The following is a 19,687-nucleotide window of genomic DNA, read 5'->3' on the forward strand; positions in this document are numbered from 1 at the left end:
TCGATTTTGACTCTGCTCAGTGTGTATACAAATCTATCATTAAGTTAACAAATGACCATAACTGCACTTACATTGTCTAATAGTTTAATGCACTAAATTCCACAAAGCAAGATAAAGAGTACATTGTAAGCATTCTACAAATTCTTGTTAAAAAGGTTTTAAAACTTAAAAAAAGGTATTACATGTAGGAAGAAGTGTCTAAATGATAAGCCTGTTTTAAAACTCCTTACAAACTTAATCAATGACATAGAGTTTAATTTGCTGATCAAGATAAGATAAGATAATCCTTAAGAACATTCACATGGTAAAAAGCATGCCTGTCATTCAAATCATTCTTCATATAATCTTGTGGATTTAATTAAGTATCAAGTAAGACAATAATTACAGGCTTAATTGCCCTGAAAATATGGACTCACCAGTTTTAACTTAACATTAAAATCTGTGCTTGTTTTTATAAGTCAGTTGGTCTGATAAAGAGTCATTGTTGGACAAAAGAGAGGTAAAAACTATTAACTATATCTATTAATAGTTATAGTTAATAGTTATAATTAATAAAAAACAAATCATAATAGTGGAATGGTTGTAAACAGATTTAAATGATGTGACCTACAAATACAAAGTTACGTCTCATTAACATGTAACCTGTAATTTCCCACAATTATAATAATGACATATTTAATTACGTATGATGGATTTAGGACTACATACTGGCACACCCAACCAGACCAGTTCAGATCAGATACTGGCAAATGTGTGATCAGACAGGGAAAGATGAAGAGCCTTTTGTGTGACTCCATGTGTGATTTCTGATGCAGTCCAATCCCGCCGAGACAACGATTTATGGATTACATCGCCCCCTTGTGGCTGCTATGTCAGTAAGTCATTTTCTTGTTGATCGACACTTTGTCTTTGGAAATATTACAACAAACTCCGGGCCACGGCGGGCTGTCCTTTCTCTTCCGTCATTATTCTCAAGACCCATGCGGTACATACCTCAGGCTCCATTGGTGGATACTTTCGACCTTTGCTCTTCCCCAAACATTTGGTCTTGCCACCTTCAAGAAGCTGGCACCAGAACCCTTTCTGAGGGTCGAACCTGGGGGCACAAGAGATTACAATATGCTGACAATAGGAACATCTCACGCAAAGAACACCTGAAAGACTGCCAATTCACTAATACAATATAACTATCTTAAAGGAAGTTGTGATGATGATAACGAAAGATGCATCCCAACTTATCTGCAGATGTATCGACCTTACTTATCACCTTATTTGATTGCAAGCAACATGCGTTTTCTTGTAAGCTCAACGACTGATTTTTTTTTTTTTTTTCTTCACCTGTCAGAAAGTCGACGAACAGGAATCAGGCTCGGAGGAAATGGAACGTTGAGCAAGACAGATCGCAGTATGTTAAACCCACATGAAGCTTTCTTATCTCTGTTATTTCAAACATTTAATCTCACACAGATCTATAAAAGTACATCACATGTTCCTGCTCATTCACATTCTGAACGGAGCTTCCTCTACCACATTTACAGGCTGGTTTATGGACGTTTCTGATGAACTGCCACATTTATGATTATTATTACAAAACCTCTGCCATTGTTTGTTGTAATATTCTCATTTTTAACTTTAGCATTCCTTGAAATCAAAACATTCTTAAGTGTAGAGACATTAAGACACAAGCTAATAAATGAATAACCTCTTGAGTTTGGCAGAACGTTAAGTGGTCTGACCAAATATACTGACAGATTCAAATGTATGCACTGAACATTTTACACTAAAGTGTTTTGAAGACTTTCTGAAATGCCACTTATTTCTTGCCATCGGCCATTTTAGTCGTTAATTGCCACTCATCGCAGGGAGAGAGATTAGAGGTGAAAATATTGTTCTTTATCTGTATGCATGAGGGCTTTAATAAAGAACAAGTTAAGTGGATCCCTGCCAGGACAGCGCAGAGAAAGGAAAAGAGGATTAAATAAATGGGCTGTAGATTTGAGTATCTGTCAGCCCACTGCCATGTCGCCAGAATTAGGAGAGAAAGAAAAGATTAGGCTTTTGTGTCACTCGGCCTTTAGCCAACGCACACACCCTCATTATAATGTCAAGACGAGCGTGTGTGCAGATGTATTGGTATGCGTGTCTGGACGTCCCTGTCTGGAGGCGGTGAAGGCTCAGGAGCAGATTGCTGTGTGACGAGAGGAGCTCCACAAATAAACACTTTACCTCTCGTCTCAGCTCCACTTAAAGGTCACGGGTAAAGGGACCGAAGAGAGAGCCAACTCGACCAAAGACGCACAGACAATATATAAACTTTATCATAGCTCCATTCCATTAAAGTCGTCAATTTTCAAATAAATGTTGGTGTTCACTGTTGAAATATTTGGCTCATTTCCAACTGTTACTTTATACTGTCACAATTTACCAGAAGAGAAAGTAAATACCTAATTTATGTTATGTATTAATAATGTTTTATGAGACTTTTGTGTATATATGTTCATGTCGATTAGAAAAGTAGTGAAATGTTTTGAGTGAGAGACCGAGCCCCAGATCATACAGAAGAGAGAAAAAATGTATACCAGTATTTATTTTTTTTTACTACATTTCTGTTATTGAGTAGTAGTAATATGGTAATTGAAATTCCAGACTAAAACACACATTTATTCTCTATACATCGAAACTGATCAATGTGCTCACATATTTTTGTTTCAGTAAAAAAGTACTATTCACTATTAATAATGTAGTATTTACACTAACACATAACATATAACCTAACCCTAACACATATAAACTAAATGACATGAATCCTCCATGGTGAGATTGCAGCTTTTTAAAAACATTGTCCAGATGAATGCCATTGAAACATTTTATAATTCCCCTTCTTTTGTATTTTGTGAAATGTTTCTCAAAATGTGCCATTAAAACTGTATCCAATGCAGTTAAAACAAATCCATTATATCATCATTAAACTATAAATGTATGACCTTTCTAGTTACAGTACTTCCCTCAGAACCTAAAAGCTGTGGCGATAACATAAAACCAGAGGCCATTAGAAGTGTGACTCTCACCACTAGATGTCAGTGTTCACACAGGTTTAACCCTGATAACTCACGTGAGAGCCTGGGAGTAGTTTAAGTGAGGAGTCACCCCCAAAAACTTCTGAACTTCATCCATTACAGACGCTGGGTCGGATCTGAGCTGGTGACCATCGACGATCATCACCTAAACACAAGATTTTAAGAACATTTAGAACATTTACTAGATGTACACGATCAATAAATGTGGAAATGTATGTCAGTCATTATTCAGGCTTTTGTCTCAGTTGATAGACCTAACTTCAGGCGCACACGAGTCGAACATATGAGAGATGCATCAATCCACATGTTTGTGTTGGAGAAAGATACTTTGGAAACAAACATAACTAAAAAGTATTTCATAAATAAACGTTCAAGCATTGCGAGACAAATCAGGCTAACAATAAGATTTACATTCATTTAGTCTGTAAACCCCCAACACTCTATTCTCTATAGTAGTATTCAACTATGGGGTGTGCTTTTCTTTTTGTTACTTTTTTTTCTCACAACTTTATGTAACTAAATGTAACATGCAGCTAATAAGTCACTTAGGTTTCTCCTGCTCCTCCATGTATAACATTTATAATTCAGCAGAAGATAGTGCAGTGTTGGATGTGAGCATGTGGACTCACCTGGCTGGCGGGATAGTAGGTGAGCCACCTCTCCAGGTGCATGGAGTACTGCCCCGGGAGCAGACAGCGGTTCTGTAGAGAACGCAGCTCAGCAGGAGAGCTAGCTTTAGCACTGATGACATCATAAAAGCTAAACTTCAGGGCAGCGTGGTCTTCGTGGGCTCTCTGGTGCTTCAGACGCAGGGAATAAAACAGAACCCTTACCAAACCAGGAAGGACTATGTGGTCTTTATGTCTGCTCTAATGACAAACTTGTGTTTAATAACATTCGGATGTATACCTTATTTTAACATTTATAAAATGGATAGATCTGCCCCATTAAATACACATAGCATGAAATCCCACTCAAATCGAATCAATAGAGAAGTGGAGCAGAACGTGATGCAGTGGAGGGCGCACACGTGTGATGGTGTCTACTCTACCTGGTACCAGCTGTAGGCCCTGTCAGACGGGTTGATGAGTAGAGTAATGATCTTGGCCTTGGGCAGTAGTGCAGCAGCTCTTCGTGGGGTGTCCTCTGAAGGGAAGTAGTTAGCACTTTTCTCAAAGAGAAAGTCTGTGCTAACGTTAGAGGGCACAGGGAAAAATTCCATGTACCTGGAGCACAGCAAAGAAGCAGAAGAGGAAGTATAAGCCTGCAGTGCTGACACCCATCAGGGATAAACATAATATCAATCAGCTCGGCACACATGCTGTAATTACACTCTCTCAAAGTCAGGTACAATTTCAAAAGTCAAAGACTTCAAGTGCCTATAACAGCATCATTCTGGTTTTGCACTGCCATCTCCAAGATGCAGTGTCATTTAAACAGTGGTTAATAAAGAATCCTCAGTCGTTTCTGGATGACTTTGGGAAATAACAGCTGTCTCTGTCAGTAAGTAACCCTTTTATGGGTCAATTTAGGCAGCCAGATGTCTGTTGGCTTCTGGATGCCGACTGCAAAGGATCATTTTCAAGACGATGACAAACTATTCAGAACTGCTTAATGTATTGTTAAGTCTGCTGAATTAATTTCAAAGCGCTTTAACTTTTCACTGCAGCAGGTGAACAGTGGCTGACGTCTTACCAGTCGATGCCCTTGTGGTAGTTGTTGGTGTTGAAGAACTGGACCTCCTCGTAGGTCTTTGGACTGGGGAAGTTACTGGAGATGGAGGGGTGCATGAGGAGGAAGAGATAAAGTGCTGTCGTCCCTGGAAGAAAGGGCATAATTCAAAGGTGGCTCGTTAATTCAGCTCAGCAGAGAGCAGAGCGCCGTGTGTGTGAGAGCTGTCAGCCACTGATCCATACCACCATTTTTTCCTTTGCACCAGATTTATATCTTGCTGAGAACACGCAGTGTGAGCGCGTGCCTGTGTGTGCAGACCTCGCCATAAAATGATTCAAAACTCTTTGACACCAATCCGCACTGGGGCTCTGGTCATGCCCTCTGCCTCACCCTCAGCAGCTCACTTACCCTCACACTTATTCACACATCCTGCTCCTCTGCCCTTGTCCACTATCCAATTTTCAAACACAGAGATTGCACTGTGAAAAATCGTCAGTATAATTATACATCAGTGTCATCAGCCAATACTACTCTCTGAAAACACAAGAAGGTAGCTGTGGTGATTATTACCAGTTCTTTGTATTTCTCAGACAGAGAGAACAAAGAGACATTGGGGTGAGCGGGGCTTTATTTCAAGGCTTCTAAAGTACAGATAGGTATGTGGGTGGAAAGGGGAGAGCGGCCTGACTCCTTTGTCTCTGCCTGACAAAACCAAAGCACATAGGCTATTAAATGAATGGGCTCCAAAGTGGACGCTCCCCACCTGCACACACAAAAGCCCCACGCATGTACCGTGTGTGTGAGTGTGTGTGTGTGTGTGTGTGTGCGAGCCGGTTCTACCTGTCTTCTGAGGCCCCACCACCATGAACTTGGGCAATCTGTCACAGGTTTTCTCTTTGGACCAGATGTCTTTATGCCGCTTGTCGTCACACGGGTTCTGGCGGCGCACAGATGACGACTTTTAAACACACTCGAGCAGCAGAGCAAACAGGCGACATAATGGGAGCCCGTGTCATTACAAAAGTCGGAGCACAACGGGGGCAAACGCACCTGCCACAGCGGGTTCCTTTGTTCGGGGAAGAGCTGGAAGTACTTGTGAGCGAGCTGCAGGGGAGGCAGGGTGTGCAGCTGCAGGTTGGTCCACGAGCGCAGGAAGGAGGCCAGGTGGACGAAGGTGTACAGGCCCAGGCGGTCGTTGCCGTAGTTGGACAGGTGCGTCATGAATATACTTATCTACGAAACAAGAGCAGAGACGAGAACACGCGTGACTCATTTGGGACGTGCGTATGACTTTCTCGTATCATTTGCCAACACCAGACAATGTCAAAAACAAGCAAAAACAGTTAAATGGTCATATTTATATAGCGCTTTTCTACCGTCATTTACATCAAGGAACCAGTCACATATTCACACACACATTCACACAAACCTTCACACAAACCTTCACACACACACACACACACACACACACACCTTCACACACACACACACACACACAACACACACAACACACACACACACACAACACACACACACATAACACACACACACAACACACACAACACACACACACATAACACACACACACACAACACACACAACACACACACATAACACACACACACACACAACACACACAACACACACACATAACACACACACAACACACACACATAACACACACACACACAACACACACACACACACACCTTCACACACACACACACACACACACACACAACACACACAACACACACACACAAACACACACACACATAACACACACACACAACACACACAACACACACACATAACACACACACACACACACACACATAACACACACACATAACACACACACACACAACACACACAACACACACACATAACACACACACACAACACACACAACACACACACATAACACACACACACACACACACACCTATTCACATACACATTCACATACACATTCACACACACATTCACACACCAGATGTACGCAGACACTGGGGGCGAGTTGGGTTAAGCGTCTTGCCCAAGGACACAACGGCAGTATTCACATGAGGCAGCTGCGCCCGTGGATCTGACCGCTCAGATCTGAGTTGAGCTGCTGAACCAACAAATAAAATGCACAACGTAAAGAACAACTCACCGACATCAGAAGATAATAATAATCAGAAACTCTATGAACAGTCCAGCACTTTGAAATGACAAACGTGTGCAGTTACTCGTCACACAAGTTTGGATTTGGAGTATGATATTGATCCGGACAGTAGCTTTTTTCTTTGCTTCTATGGATAAAAATACCTGTGTGTAGTGGTACTATGCAGATGAAATGCACAACCAACTCAACAAACGTGGCGAGCGCTCAGTTATTCATGAAGTCTATAGGCAAACTTCATCATATAAGGAACTATATACATCAACTCACACCATCTGTTAATCTAACTGTAATATCTGTGTCAGGAGAAGGAGATGAACTTTAAGTTGAATGACTTTATATACGTGAATCGAAAAAAAATAATGTGGGGTAGCATTATTTGTCGACACAAATCAAAACTTTTATATTGTTGAAAATGAGCTAGAATATATAACAATCGAGGTTCACAGAGAAAATGATACAAATATATTCATTACAGAATGCCAGGCTCCTGTATTGACCTGTTCAGTGAGAAAATAAAATTATAGTAGTGTGTGAGACTTCAATAATGATTTACTCAATCCAAAAAGCATAAAATGACTGAGAATTTTATTAACACAATTTGCAGGTTGAATTTATACCCCGAGATTACTCGACCCACTCGAATAACATCTCACAGCGCAACTTTAATTGACAAAATTCTGAGCAATACAAAGATGCAATGAGTGGACTATTAATAAGATAAGATAAGATAATCCTTTATTGTCCCACATAAGTGATAATTTACAGTATTTTCTCTCAGCAGGAGCAGTCAGATTATTCAAGAATAAGAACATCTTTAAATGCCTTAAAAGGTGACTTAAACTGCACTGAAAAGGGAGGAAGTATCTAACAAGAGAAACGTGAAGAATATTTCAAAGGTTGTACAATAGAAATTGTCCCATAAGGTAAAACAATCACTTTAAAACAAAAAGGAAACTCCTGGATTACTACGCGGCAACAAAATGAAAAAAAAAAAAAAAAAAAAAAGCAATACAGACAACGTATTAAGTCAAGAACTAAATAAACAACAAGTTAACACGTATTATAAGAGCAGCAAAGAAAGAATACTATGGAAAATATCAAATCATGTTATAAATAATGATGTTAAGCAGGCAAGATACCTCAGGGATTTCACTGTGGAAGATAAAGAGAATGATGATGTGAGGGATGTGGCTAATGTTGGGGGTGAAAACACAGAAAATGGTGGGAAATTATTGAAAATAGAGATGACTTCATGATCTAAGCTCAATGTTCCTTAATAATGTAATTTTCATCATCAGTTCACAAACTACAGACCTGTTTTTTTACTTCCACAATTCTCCAAAATACTGGAAAAACTGTTCATTGTTAATCTTCATTCATTGTTACCATATACACAAAAATAAATATTTTGTGAAAGTCAATATGGTTTCAGATCAAAAAACAGCCTCACTATTATTATTAGATTCTATAGAAGAAATTACAAATACATTAGATGACAAATTGCATACAATTGGAATATTCCAAGATTTTCAGAAAGCATTTGACACCATTATCCATGACATCTGAAGAACAAAGTTGGAAAGATATGGAACAAGATAATGTGCAATGGCTGAAGCCATTGCGAGTGTCTGCGCCTTCCCGCGCGACCGCCTTCCCGCCCGTCCATGTTTTCTGCTGCGTTTTGCGGCATACCAACAACGCTCAGTAATTCACAGTTGATGATTGCGTAGTTTGCGACTCAAATAGATGTTTGTCCTGACAAATTGCAAGATCGTGCTGAACGCAGACCTGAGCAGGGAGAAAGAGAGAGAGCCTCTGTGACCCGGCTGCACCCCCTCCTCCCTGTACCTCCGCTAATGAGGCGCTAATGCTAACGCTAATCTGCATTAGTGTTAATTAGCATTAGCATTTGCGTTAGCAATTTACTTTTGCAAATACTTCAAAAAGTACAAGATGTACAAATGTCAAAAGCAATAGCCCCCCTAAGACGGTGAAAGCGATTGTAAAGAGGTGAAACTTGTTGATATATGCAATATGGAAAAATAAAAGGGGATTCAAGAACATAGTGTCTGCTTTATGACGCAGACACTCAATTAAGAGTTACCCTGTCATTGGACATGTTTGGACATTTCTTGTGGTGTCCCACAGGGGGCAGTGTTAATTTATATAAATAAATGAATTTTATTTGCTGATGACACCAATGTTTTTTGTTCAGGGAATAATCTAAAGTTATTGGTGCAGGAAATAAATGTGGAACTGAAGAAAATAAAAAAAATGGTTTGACAGAAATAAATTCTTATTACATTTGGGGAAAGAGGTTGGGAATGGGGGAAATAATGATCAAATTCAAGTTTAGTTGGATGGAAAAAATATTGAAAAAGGAATTAAATTAAATTTCATCACACATCATGTTCAGAGTAAAGTAAAGTCCCGCACACACCGCGGCGTCAAATTCGTGCCCGACGCAGAAGTTAGACTCTCTGATTGGCTGCTGCGCCGCATCTGCCGCAGAAAGTTGAACAAAGCTGAACATGTGGCGCCGGTCTCTTTGGACGCCTCGGGCGCGCGCTCAGAGCTTACATAGACTTTGAATGTAAACTGGATGCTTTGGACGCTGTGGTCTGTAACACCCTTTAAGTATATCAGTTATAAATAGAGCAAAGCGGCTTCTAAATCTAAAAGCGTTATGTACATGTATGTCTATTTAACACTATATTTTGCACTAGTTCTGCCATATTTTACTTACTGTGCAAAGTGTGGGGTAAAAAAGATAATACAGCATTAGAGCCAAATTTCATCTGGCCAAAAAGCAATATGCATAATACATGGAGTGGGCTATAGGGACCATACCAGGCCACTTTTTGAATATTCTAAATGATTAAAATTGAAAGATATTGTGGACATAAGGACATTACAAATTGTATTTAAGGCAAAAAACATAAATCATATTTTTTAAAGGGAAGGAGAGTATAACTTAAGAGGAAGGTGTAATTTTAAAGTTAAAGGGGTGAAAATAGTCTGGCCTCTGGGAACATGTACAGCTGTTGGACTGTGGAGGCTGAAGTAACAGGCTCGATCATCATGAGGCCAGTGGTCCCACTGAGGAGCGTCAGAGGTCTGCATGTGCCATGAGCCAGTGCAGCAGCCTCAGGACAGCTACAGGCCTTTGTGACTTTAGGCTTTATGTAACTAAGAAGGCCCAAAGTCACTGGGATAGGCTCCAGTCACTCCGAATGGGAACAAGCGGTAGAACATGAATGAATGAACTCAAGGAATGTCTAATATAAAACAATTTATGAAAGGATTCAAATAAATCACTTTTGAAAAGTATAAGAACAAGATTATGACATTTTGTTATTAACTGCTTTTTGTCTTTGTTCTCTATATATATATATATATATATATATATATATATATATATTGGACATAATAAAGGAAGCTGTATATTTTAGTTTTAAAGGCAATTACATGTTTTGCTACATTTAATTACTGCTGACAATGTTGATCATTGTAAATACTCATGATTTTTCTTGATTTCTTGATTGTTTTTTCTACATGCTCAAGAGAAAAAAAATAAAAATAAATAAAGTTGAGTCAAGCAGGGATTAAATGTGACGTGCACAGACCAGCAGGTGCGGATTGGCTCAAAGTGTATGTTTGTCGTGAGCGAGAAAGAAGACTTCTGTGTCCTCTGTAAACCTGCCACACACTACACGAGTCTTCAAAGGAATGTGACAAAAAGCAAAGACCACAAACATGAGGAGAATCTTATAAGATTTGTATGATCTCGTTAAATCATGTTGTTTTTTTCTCACTAACACTAAACTATGATATCGTTACATCCCAAAATGTAACATAGATACATTTGTGTCAGAAGACCAAGTCTTATTTAACCCCTATCCCATTTTTTACATAATTAATGAACATAGGCATAAACATAGAGAGCTCTTAACAAGGGGAAAAAATATATGTAAAATATAAGTTAATGATTTTTGGTTTAAATCTATACATACATAGAATAATTGAACATGTCTTAAGATCATTGTCCAGAGAGTTCCTCTGCTTTACACCAGCAAATGAAATACACATTTGTTTAAGTGTCGTTCTTGCAGTTTAAAATCAAAGTTCCTTCTGCCACTCTCACTATTCACAGCAAAATATTTTGCAGATGGAAACAAATAATGTTGTGCTTTGTGCATAAGTAATACAAGGTTTGTAAAACAATTAAAATACTTTATAAATAATTCAAACGTGTGCTCGTTTAGAGCGGTCTGTGTCATATTCACTCTTTTTTGTAATATAACTAAAGGCATTAAATTAGGATTGTAGGAATTACCCCAGATTTCTAGCCAATTAAAAAATATGGCAAAATCAGCGACTATAGAATTCTCATTGCTTTATAATCTAATAATTATCATTATTAAATTATAATTTAACAAATATTTAACTTTGCTCATGACAGCAAGGTTTCACCAACTTTCTTTTTTATGTATAAAGCATAAAAAGCATTTTATGTGGCCATTTTAACCTCTCGTCAATGATAACCCCCAGGAATCGAAATTCAGAAACTCAGAACATTTTTGAGTAGTATAAACAACATAAACTTGATTTTAGTTAAATTTTGTGAAAGTTTGTTTGTATTAAACTTTTCAAATGGTACTGATAAATGTTTTTAAACAGTTGCTGACTTCAAATGTCCATGGCCCTTTTAAGAGAGTCAGGATCACTAGGAGAATAAGACCTCAGCCTGCCACACACTATTGGCCCTTATCACGGGAGAAGAATAAGCTGAAGATAACAAGCCTCACAACTGTGAGGAGAGAGCCAGAATAACAAACCAAACTTAATCAACATTAAACCTACTAAAAGCACATACTGAATTCAAAACACTGATTTAAATATAAATCTACATTTAAATCCTATGAAGGTCTTCAAGTTATTCACATGAATGTGTGAATTATTCAATCAAAAATGTATTGTATTAGATTGTGGGCAAAACAAGCAAATTCGGATAAAATTGAATACTCTGAAACATGAATAACTTCCAAAATCACAGATACTGACATATATTTGGACAATTATAATATATTCTGCCATGATGGACCCAGTAAAGGAGGTGGAGTAGCAATATCTATTAAATCTTGTTTTACTGCATCTGTAAATACCAAAGTCTCCAAGTCAAAGAGTTTTAAATGTATAGCCCTTGAGGTGAGTTTGGGTAAATATAATACTATAATAGCAGTTTACCTTCATTTCCACTTTTGATCATTCTGAATTACTTGGTTTCGAGGACATAAACATCGATTGGTTGTCCAAATCTTCTTAAAAAAACAACTGTAATGAATTTAAACCTCACACAACGTATTACTGCTCTCACACTGAGACCCTAACGACCCACTTAAATCATCTTAAGCAACAAGCCTCAGTACTACCAATGTAGTGGTGTCTTTCCTCTTGATTTTAATGACCACATTATCATTGATGAACATTAAAATAGCAGGGTTGAAAATCAGAATAATCCCTGGTTCTGTCTAGACATCGCAGCATTATCTGGAGAATGTGACAAAGCCTGGGCAGAAGCCACGGCAACCAAATCAGCAGCAGATTGGAAGCAGTTTGGGCATAAGCTCAATAAATGTTTCTACTGTCCGTAAAGCCAAAGCATCTTACTACGTCAATACTCTGAATCACAGGGCAATTCTGCAACATTTTGGCCAATGGTTAAATCCTTATTGCAATCCTACTCCCTCTTTATCAAATTAAATTATTAAGATTCTATTAAAAAAAGAAACAATATATTTGCGATGCTGCTGCTCCATCTGTTGTTGTTGCCCCAATACATGAGGACAGAACCGATCATCAAATATTTTCCCTCAAGCCTTTTACACATTATGAAGTATGAATATGTTGCTCTCTATATCAATAGATCCAAAAAAGTCCACCGGAGCTGACACCCTGGAACCAAGGTTGCTATTCTTATCAGCCCCACTAATAGTAAATCGTTTTTAATGTTTTTAATCTCACAATTCATAGTTTACATACTGCTGACAACTTTCTAAATAACTGGCGACACATTTTAACACCTCTGATTCGATATGCTTGTCAATAAAGACTCCAACTGTATGATTTGTGTTATCTATTTCTGTGATAATGTCTTCAGCTCTTTTCATTTCATTTCAATGCTCAGGCTGCAGAAGGATTACTTCTAAACCCAAACTGATTGTCATGTAATCGGGAATATTTCACAATAAAATGAGCAAACTTTTCAACAACTGATTTCTCCAGAACTTTGGAACATAGTAATTTAGCATCTATAGTCACGTTATGTTAATCATCCAAGCCCCTACAACGCAAATGTTCATGTTCTACACAAAATTGAACTAATCTAACACATCTAACACTGTTGCCATTCTTTTTTCTTGTGTGTGTGTGTGTGTGTGTGTGTGCGTTCATTTAGTTTTGAAAGAACTGTATATTCTTCTTATTACTACAAAAAGCCTATGGGACCACAGATGCTAACTACAAAATTAGCATGCGTTCTACGTTTACATGCTGAACTAATTCACGCCTGTCAGTCAATGCGCACTATCCCTCATTAAATAAAATAATAACAAAAAAACAAAAGCCAAAGATATAGAAGGGCGTTTCTCTTATATTGCTGAAGTCAGAATCTCATTTCCCCAGACCCCGTGTTACTGAAGGACTGAGTAAATCTAATTACTTTGTTGTGACTGCAGCAAAGAGAAAACAGATTATTTCTCCGTGATGAACCGAAGAGGATAATGTGTCCAGTGCCATCAAACTGCGCCGAGAAGGTTTTTGTTAAGAAAGATTATACAACTTTTAAAGTGTTTCGGTCTGGAGCATTAGACAAACGAGAGATAAACTTTGATTGATGCTAAGTGAAGTCGAGGAAAGTGCCAAAATACTCGGAGCGCTTGGATAATGACAGAAACCCGATGACAAAGCTCGCTCACAATGTCACAAGACGTACCACAACAACAAATACAAAATACTACATTACTGCTCAGTGTTGACACCATACGCAAATAACATGGACTTTATACTCAATACAGATTTGGATGATAATAAACTTTTCAATGGTAAAAATGGTATTTGTTGCATTAATATTACTTATGTCAGTTCTAATGGAGATCAAGGAGATTGTAAAATTATTCAGGAAAGTTAACTTTGTCCTATTTATGTGACTTTTTTCAGTATCTAGTTTTGTTACTATATTATCAATTAGTATCTTTGTTTATTTTGTGACAACCCTACTACTCTAAATATAATACTACCAGTAAAACCACTATAGCAGCTATATCGCTTCAAATATTCAATTTCTTTTTCTCTTTTAAACAACCTCAAAAGATTGCTGTTAGAAGTGGGCAATACATTACAACTGAAAGAATATCGTGAATGTTTAAATGAAGGAAGTAAAATCGAAAAAAAGTAAAAAGAAAGCAACACATTGAGTATATAATTAACAGTGGAAGTAGTAAACAGTGGAAGTGAAATTTTGATATTTGTCTAAAGCCAAAAAAAAAAAAGTACAAAAAATATCTACACAGAAGTATCTACTAAAAATAACAAAACAAAATGCACGTTAAGAGTAAAAAGTAAAAGTATTTCGGACTGATTTTTCGCTAAAGCGTTAAATGTGGTGATTTTGATAAATAATTGTGCTGATCTTTGGTCCACAGTGGCAATACAGCCTTAATTTCCTTGTGAATTGTATGTATATATTTTTGTTGACTCAAAGCTGAGGCTCAAAACCTTTCAGCAGAATGAATGTGATAAATATATCCCCACAAAACACATGAAAAGTACTAGTTCAAACATGTAGTGGAGCAGAAAGTACAGATACCTGCTCTCAAATGTAGTGCAGAGTATCCAGTTTAAACCAAAGACACCTATTGAGTTAACTTAAGTACAGTGCTGTTACTTTTCTTCTTTGTTATTCATTATCACTGAAATAATTACAAGAGCTATCCAATAATATAAATAAAGAATATAAAACGTGTGATGTAAACTTTCAATTATAAGGCTTACATGTCATTGTAAGGTAAAACACTTACATTGACATTTGTCTGGTAATTGAACTTCAACAAACACATTTAAAGACCTGCTTCCACACATTTCTGTTGGATTGACAGAATGCACTTTGAATATCGCCATCGGGATAGTCCAAATGTCACCCACCCCTACGTCCAGTCGCCATCAAAATGCACGCTGCAACTTTCGCCAAAGAAAGATTACATCTGCCAAGTTGTGCGCGGCTGCAGAAAACTCCCAGAGGTCACTGGGAGAAGGCAGAGGCGCGCAGTGAGACACCAGTCAGACGCCAGAGAGCCTCCATGACCGTTAATGTGTGTGGGGAACGGAGAGGCAGCGGTGATAATGTGTTATTCCAGGCTATCTATCCACGCCTCAGTGCTTTTATGGGCTGATCAAAGCGACAAGCAAAGATAGCAGCTACACAGACAAGCGCGCAGCCTCCTTTTTGTGATTGGCGGATGGGGGAAGAGAGGGGATAAGACACCAGCAGCCATTAAGGTATGAATTATTTGGCTGCTCCGAGCACGTGTGAATTCTGTATTTGTGGAACGGGCCTCCTGGTGTGAATAACAACACTCGCACACACACACATGCGCCGCGAATTAGCTGGTGACAGGGAGGCTGCCGGGGGGATGCTGAAGGTTGCCGTAGATACAAAGAGACACAGTGTTGGGGGAGTTTGATGGATCAGCGTCCGGCCGACCTGGAACGCCGTTCGGAATACTGATGGTTTTTACCGAAAAAGTGACATGTGAGAAAGAGAGATGTGGAGCGTCAGCGAGAGAGGGAGCGAGTGGGAGGATGGAGCAAGTGTATATATGTCACAAAGGGCCTTTCTTCATGTATCGCCGAGCACGGCAGCAGCATCCTTCACGCCTGCCAGTGTGTGAGATGTCTTGTTACCGTTCCTCTTGTTAGGCAAACTAGGAACCAGCAATATGTCGTTTTAAATATCTGTATTTTTGCTTTTTTTTTTTTTAACAAACTAATTACCGGTACTAGAAATAGCAATTAGGCTAATAATATGGTTGCATTCTGTTCTTATTTTTGTCATTTATTAAGATTTTTAAGGAGGATAGGGTCATTTGAGAACTTAATACATTTGTGAACCTTGCAGTGGATTTTTTAATCTAAATATGGTATTGGCAGATATCGTGATAAACTAGTGTAATCGGCCCAAGCAGCAAATATCAGATATTGGCATGGGCTTGAAAAAATCCATATTTGCATTAGTAACGCACTGCTAGATCTTGTTTATTTCAATGGTGAATCAATTATTTATCCAGCAATCAAAGATCTTTACAGAATCCAAAACTAATAACCACATGTTGCGATACTCTTAAGCAGTGTTGGGTAGCATTACTTTTAAAGGTATGTGTTATGTTACTGCGCTACTGTGTTATAAAAGTGAAAAAGTAAAACGCCTCAGAGTACTCTTGTGTTAGTAATAATTAACATTATTGTATAACCTTTCCCTTTGCGTTGTTCTTTCACGCACAGCAAAACAGAGGTAAAACCTGACGTGAGTCCTTAATTGGTCTGGAACATTCTCCTCTGAACACGAGGCGGCCATTACTTATATTGTTCAATTGAATGCATAGAATGAATAGAAATGAAGGATCTGTGATTTCTGTCATTTCTTTGTGATTGTAATGTATTTTCTTCCTGTTGTGTGACGCACTTTGAATTGCCTTGTGTATGAATTGTGCTCTACAAATAAACTTGCCTTGCCTTAGCTTACTGTTTTATAACATGCAAAAACAAAAAAAAATATCACTAAAACAAAATTAGTGGATTGACAAGAGACCTAGAGCACCACTGTCGTTCATTTAAATCAAACTCACCACATCGCTGCTACCCAACATTTACTCCTCTGACACAAAATAGTGGTTATGAAGAAGGAGAAGGAGTTTTTCAAAATGTGCACATGAAAGTTTAGTTCTCTGAGGACAAGAGTCATTAGTGGCACAATGCGCACGCTCACAACACACCGAGCTCTGGGACTGCGGTGAGGAGATGAGACCGGCAAAACCAAAGCTCTTTAAGTCTCTTTCAAGTTAGACATGCAGTTTATAGATAATGACTCTCTCGATCAATGCAACTTTTTAGTCCTGGTTTGACCCTGATGTGGTCAAGAGTCTTTCAATCTTTCAAAGTTGTGCTTGAAAAGTTGTTGTTCTTTTGGGTCCTCAATTGCTCGTCTCCAACTGGTCCAAAATGCTGCTGCCCGTCTTTTAACTGGAACAAGAAAATATGAGCACATTTCGCCTATTTTAGCTTCACTCCACTGGCTGCCCGTTCATTTTAGGATTCATTTTAAAACTCTTTTATTTACTTTTAAAGCCTTAAATGGTCTTGCCCCTCCTTACCTCTCCGAGCTGCTACACCCCTACACTCCCAGCCGTTCCCTCAGGTCAGCTGACCAGCTACTCCTGGCAGTGCCACGGGCTAGGCTAAAGGTCAGAGGTGAACGAGCCTTTGCAGTGGCAGCTCCAAAACTGTGGAACAAACTGCCACTCCTCATAAGAAAAGCCTCCTCACTGCCTCTTTTTAAACCGCTTCTTAAAACCATCTGTGTTCTCTGGCTTTTAACTCCATGTAGTGTGTTGATTGTATGTTTTATATGTGTTGGGAGGGCAGCACCTTTTATTTATTTTGTTTTGTTTATTTTTATTCCATTGATTTTAGTGTGTTTGTTTGATTTCATTTTCTATTTGATTTTGTTTTTATATCTTATTTTATTACTTTTATCCTATTTTTGCCTGTCTTTTACCTTGCACTTTGGAACCCTCTGGTTGTATAAATCGTGCAATATAAATAAAGTAGATTGGATTGGATTGAGAACCTTGAAGGTGGAAAAGTGCTAAATAAATACACTGTGATAATTATAATACTTTGCGCTCAAACTTCCGCGTGGATGTACAGTGCGCACAAGCTATGGCTTTGTGAGCAATAAGTATAGGCCAAAAGCCATGCATTTGAGCACTACTTTACTGTTAAGTTCAAAGCATTATCTACATATGTGAAGGTTTTGTTCCCACATACTCTTATAGTCAGAGTTCCACGTACTGTTTTATAAATGAGACCAAGGTCCAACCTCATGAGGCATGAGTGCCACTCAGCCACCATGCCACCCCGATTTATGTGGGACATCAAAGTCCCTTCAAAGGCCGTTTTCTCCAAAGGCATAGGGACATAAAGCTAGCACCAACACACACCAAACTTTACTCAAATCAAATCAAATCAATTTATTTTTGTAAGGCCCAAAATCACAACAACAGTTGCCTCTGACTATCTTGTACCTAACAAGATCTCCATGGAGTTTACATACCTAATTCCAAGCCTGGTTTATTTAAGTTTTAACAACATTCTACTTACATTTTTTACCCTATTTTTTGGCAAACATTCTAGTTTACTCAAACACTAAATAAGCTGTATACACCATCCTGTCTGTAATTATTTTTGTAATTAATACGTCAACAAAATGAAGCAAGAAATCTCCTCCTGGCTTTGTCTGTTTTTCAGATTTATGTCCCAAATATGTGCAATTTTGCCAATTGACACATGAACTGCCTTATTTATATAACAAAATTCAAATCAAATGACATGATGAAAACGTTGTAATAATCTTTTTTTTTTAAACTTTTGTACAAGTGAACAACAGAGATAGATATGGCAGAAAGTTATATCTTTTGCTATTCCCCTGCAGTGTCTTAAAAGCTAAATCTATAAGTTGTATGTAAATTAGAACAGGTTAAAGGTGGTATGGACGATTTTTTTCAGCAAATTTTTTTAGCGCTCACCTGCAGCCGCGTCAGGCTCGTCCCCACGTTTCCGCGTGCCTAAGCGCATGGATCTATCATAATATAGTTCCCTCAGTGTACGGGGCAAAATGAAGACGGAGAAAGACAGTTCGAGCTGACGCAGAAGTGGACAGAAATTTACGGGAGACGAGCGATGCGATGCGCTCCGTTGTGCTAATAAACAAACGCACGTGTGTGTTGTATCAGTCCGCACGGGGGAGTGCGCATGCGCACTTCCGCCTGCGTTCCCAAATCGCCGAAAAATCGTCCATACCGCCTTTAATATGTAAAGTATATGTATAGAATATACAGTCTCTTCAAGAGTCCTTTCCAGTGTTTTTTTCATAAGCCGGTGCCTTATTTAAAAAAAAATAAACACAAAAAATTCTGCTCAAAGGCTTTATCTGACTATAAAACGTCGTAGCATGAATGAGGGAGAGAGGTGGCATAGACACTCGGCAAAATGTCTCCATCCCAACATCGGAGACTATGAAAAAGAGTTACACTAAAGCCTCGTTAGAAAACATTAACACATGAAGGACTGTTTTGTGTAGATTGTTACCGTGCAGGATTAGCCCTTAAATTAGCCTACGTGCTAATAACCTCGTAATAAAAATGTCTTATTCTAGACATTAAAGCACCAAAAAACATAGGGTTTGACAAGAAAATGTAGTTTTGTTTCACCAATCATCACACATTTCACAGTAATAAGTGATAAAGTGGAGGTTAAAGTTGATAATCATTACTCGTTGACAACTGTAACAAACATGTAAATAACAATTCTGTCTTTGCGTTGGAAAAAATGTCAGTTTTTTTCATGCTGTTCCATTAAAATGAACACGATAGAGTGTAAACACAAGCACCAGGCTGCATGTGCCGCTGTTCTAAACAAGGAAGAGTCTATACCC

The 19,687-nt window shown here is 38.4% G+C and overlaps 1 protein-coding gene across 2 annotated transcripts in view; it reads right to left on the minus strand.

Moving 5' to 3' along the window:
- The window catches only part of ndst3 (N-deacetylase/N-sulfotransferase (heparan glucosaminyl) 3), a 70,338-nt gene that overhangs the window by 3,634 nt on the left and 47,017 nt on the right, over positions 1-19,687 (minus strand). For both annotated transcript variants that reach the window (XM_072462301.1, XM_072462302.1), the window contains exons 7-13: positions 5,802-5,984; positions 5,592-5,688; positions 4,773-4,896; positions 4,129-4,303; positions 3,707-3,877; positions 3,113-3,222; positions 994-1,096 (exon numbers count right to left, since the gene is read on the minus strand). In XM_072462301.1, the coding sequence (XP_072318402.1) occupies positions 994-1,096; positions 3,113-3,222; positions 3,707-3,877; positions 4,129-4,303; positions 4,773-4,896; positions 5,592-5,688; positions 5,802-5,984 (963 nt within the window). The remainder of the gene's footprint in view (positions 1-993; positions 1,097-3,112; positions 3,223-3,706; positions 3,878-4,128; positions 4,304-4,772; positions 4,897-5,591; positions 5,689-5,801; positions 5,985-19,687) is intronic.

This window comes from Eucyclogobius newberryi, unplaced genomic scaffold (genome assembly GCF_026437365.1).
Source record: "Eucyclogobius newberryi isolate DKJ021-1_F unplaced genomic scaffold, fEucNew1.0.hap1 SCAF_4, whole genome shotgun sequence".
Classification (NCBI taxonomy): domain Eukaryota; kingdom Metazoa; phylum Chordata; class Actinopteri; order Gobiiformes; family Gobiidae; genus Eucyclogobius; species Eucyclogobius newberryi.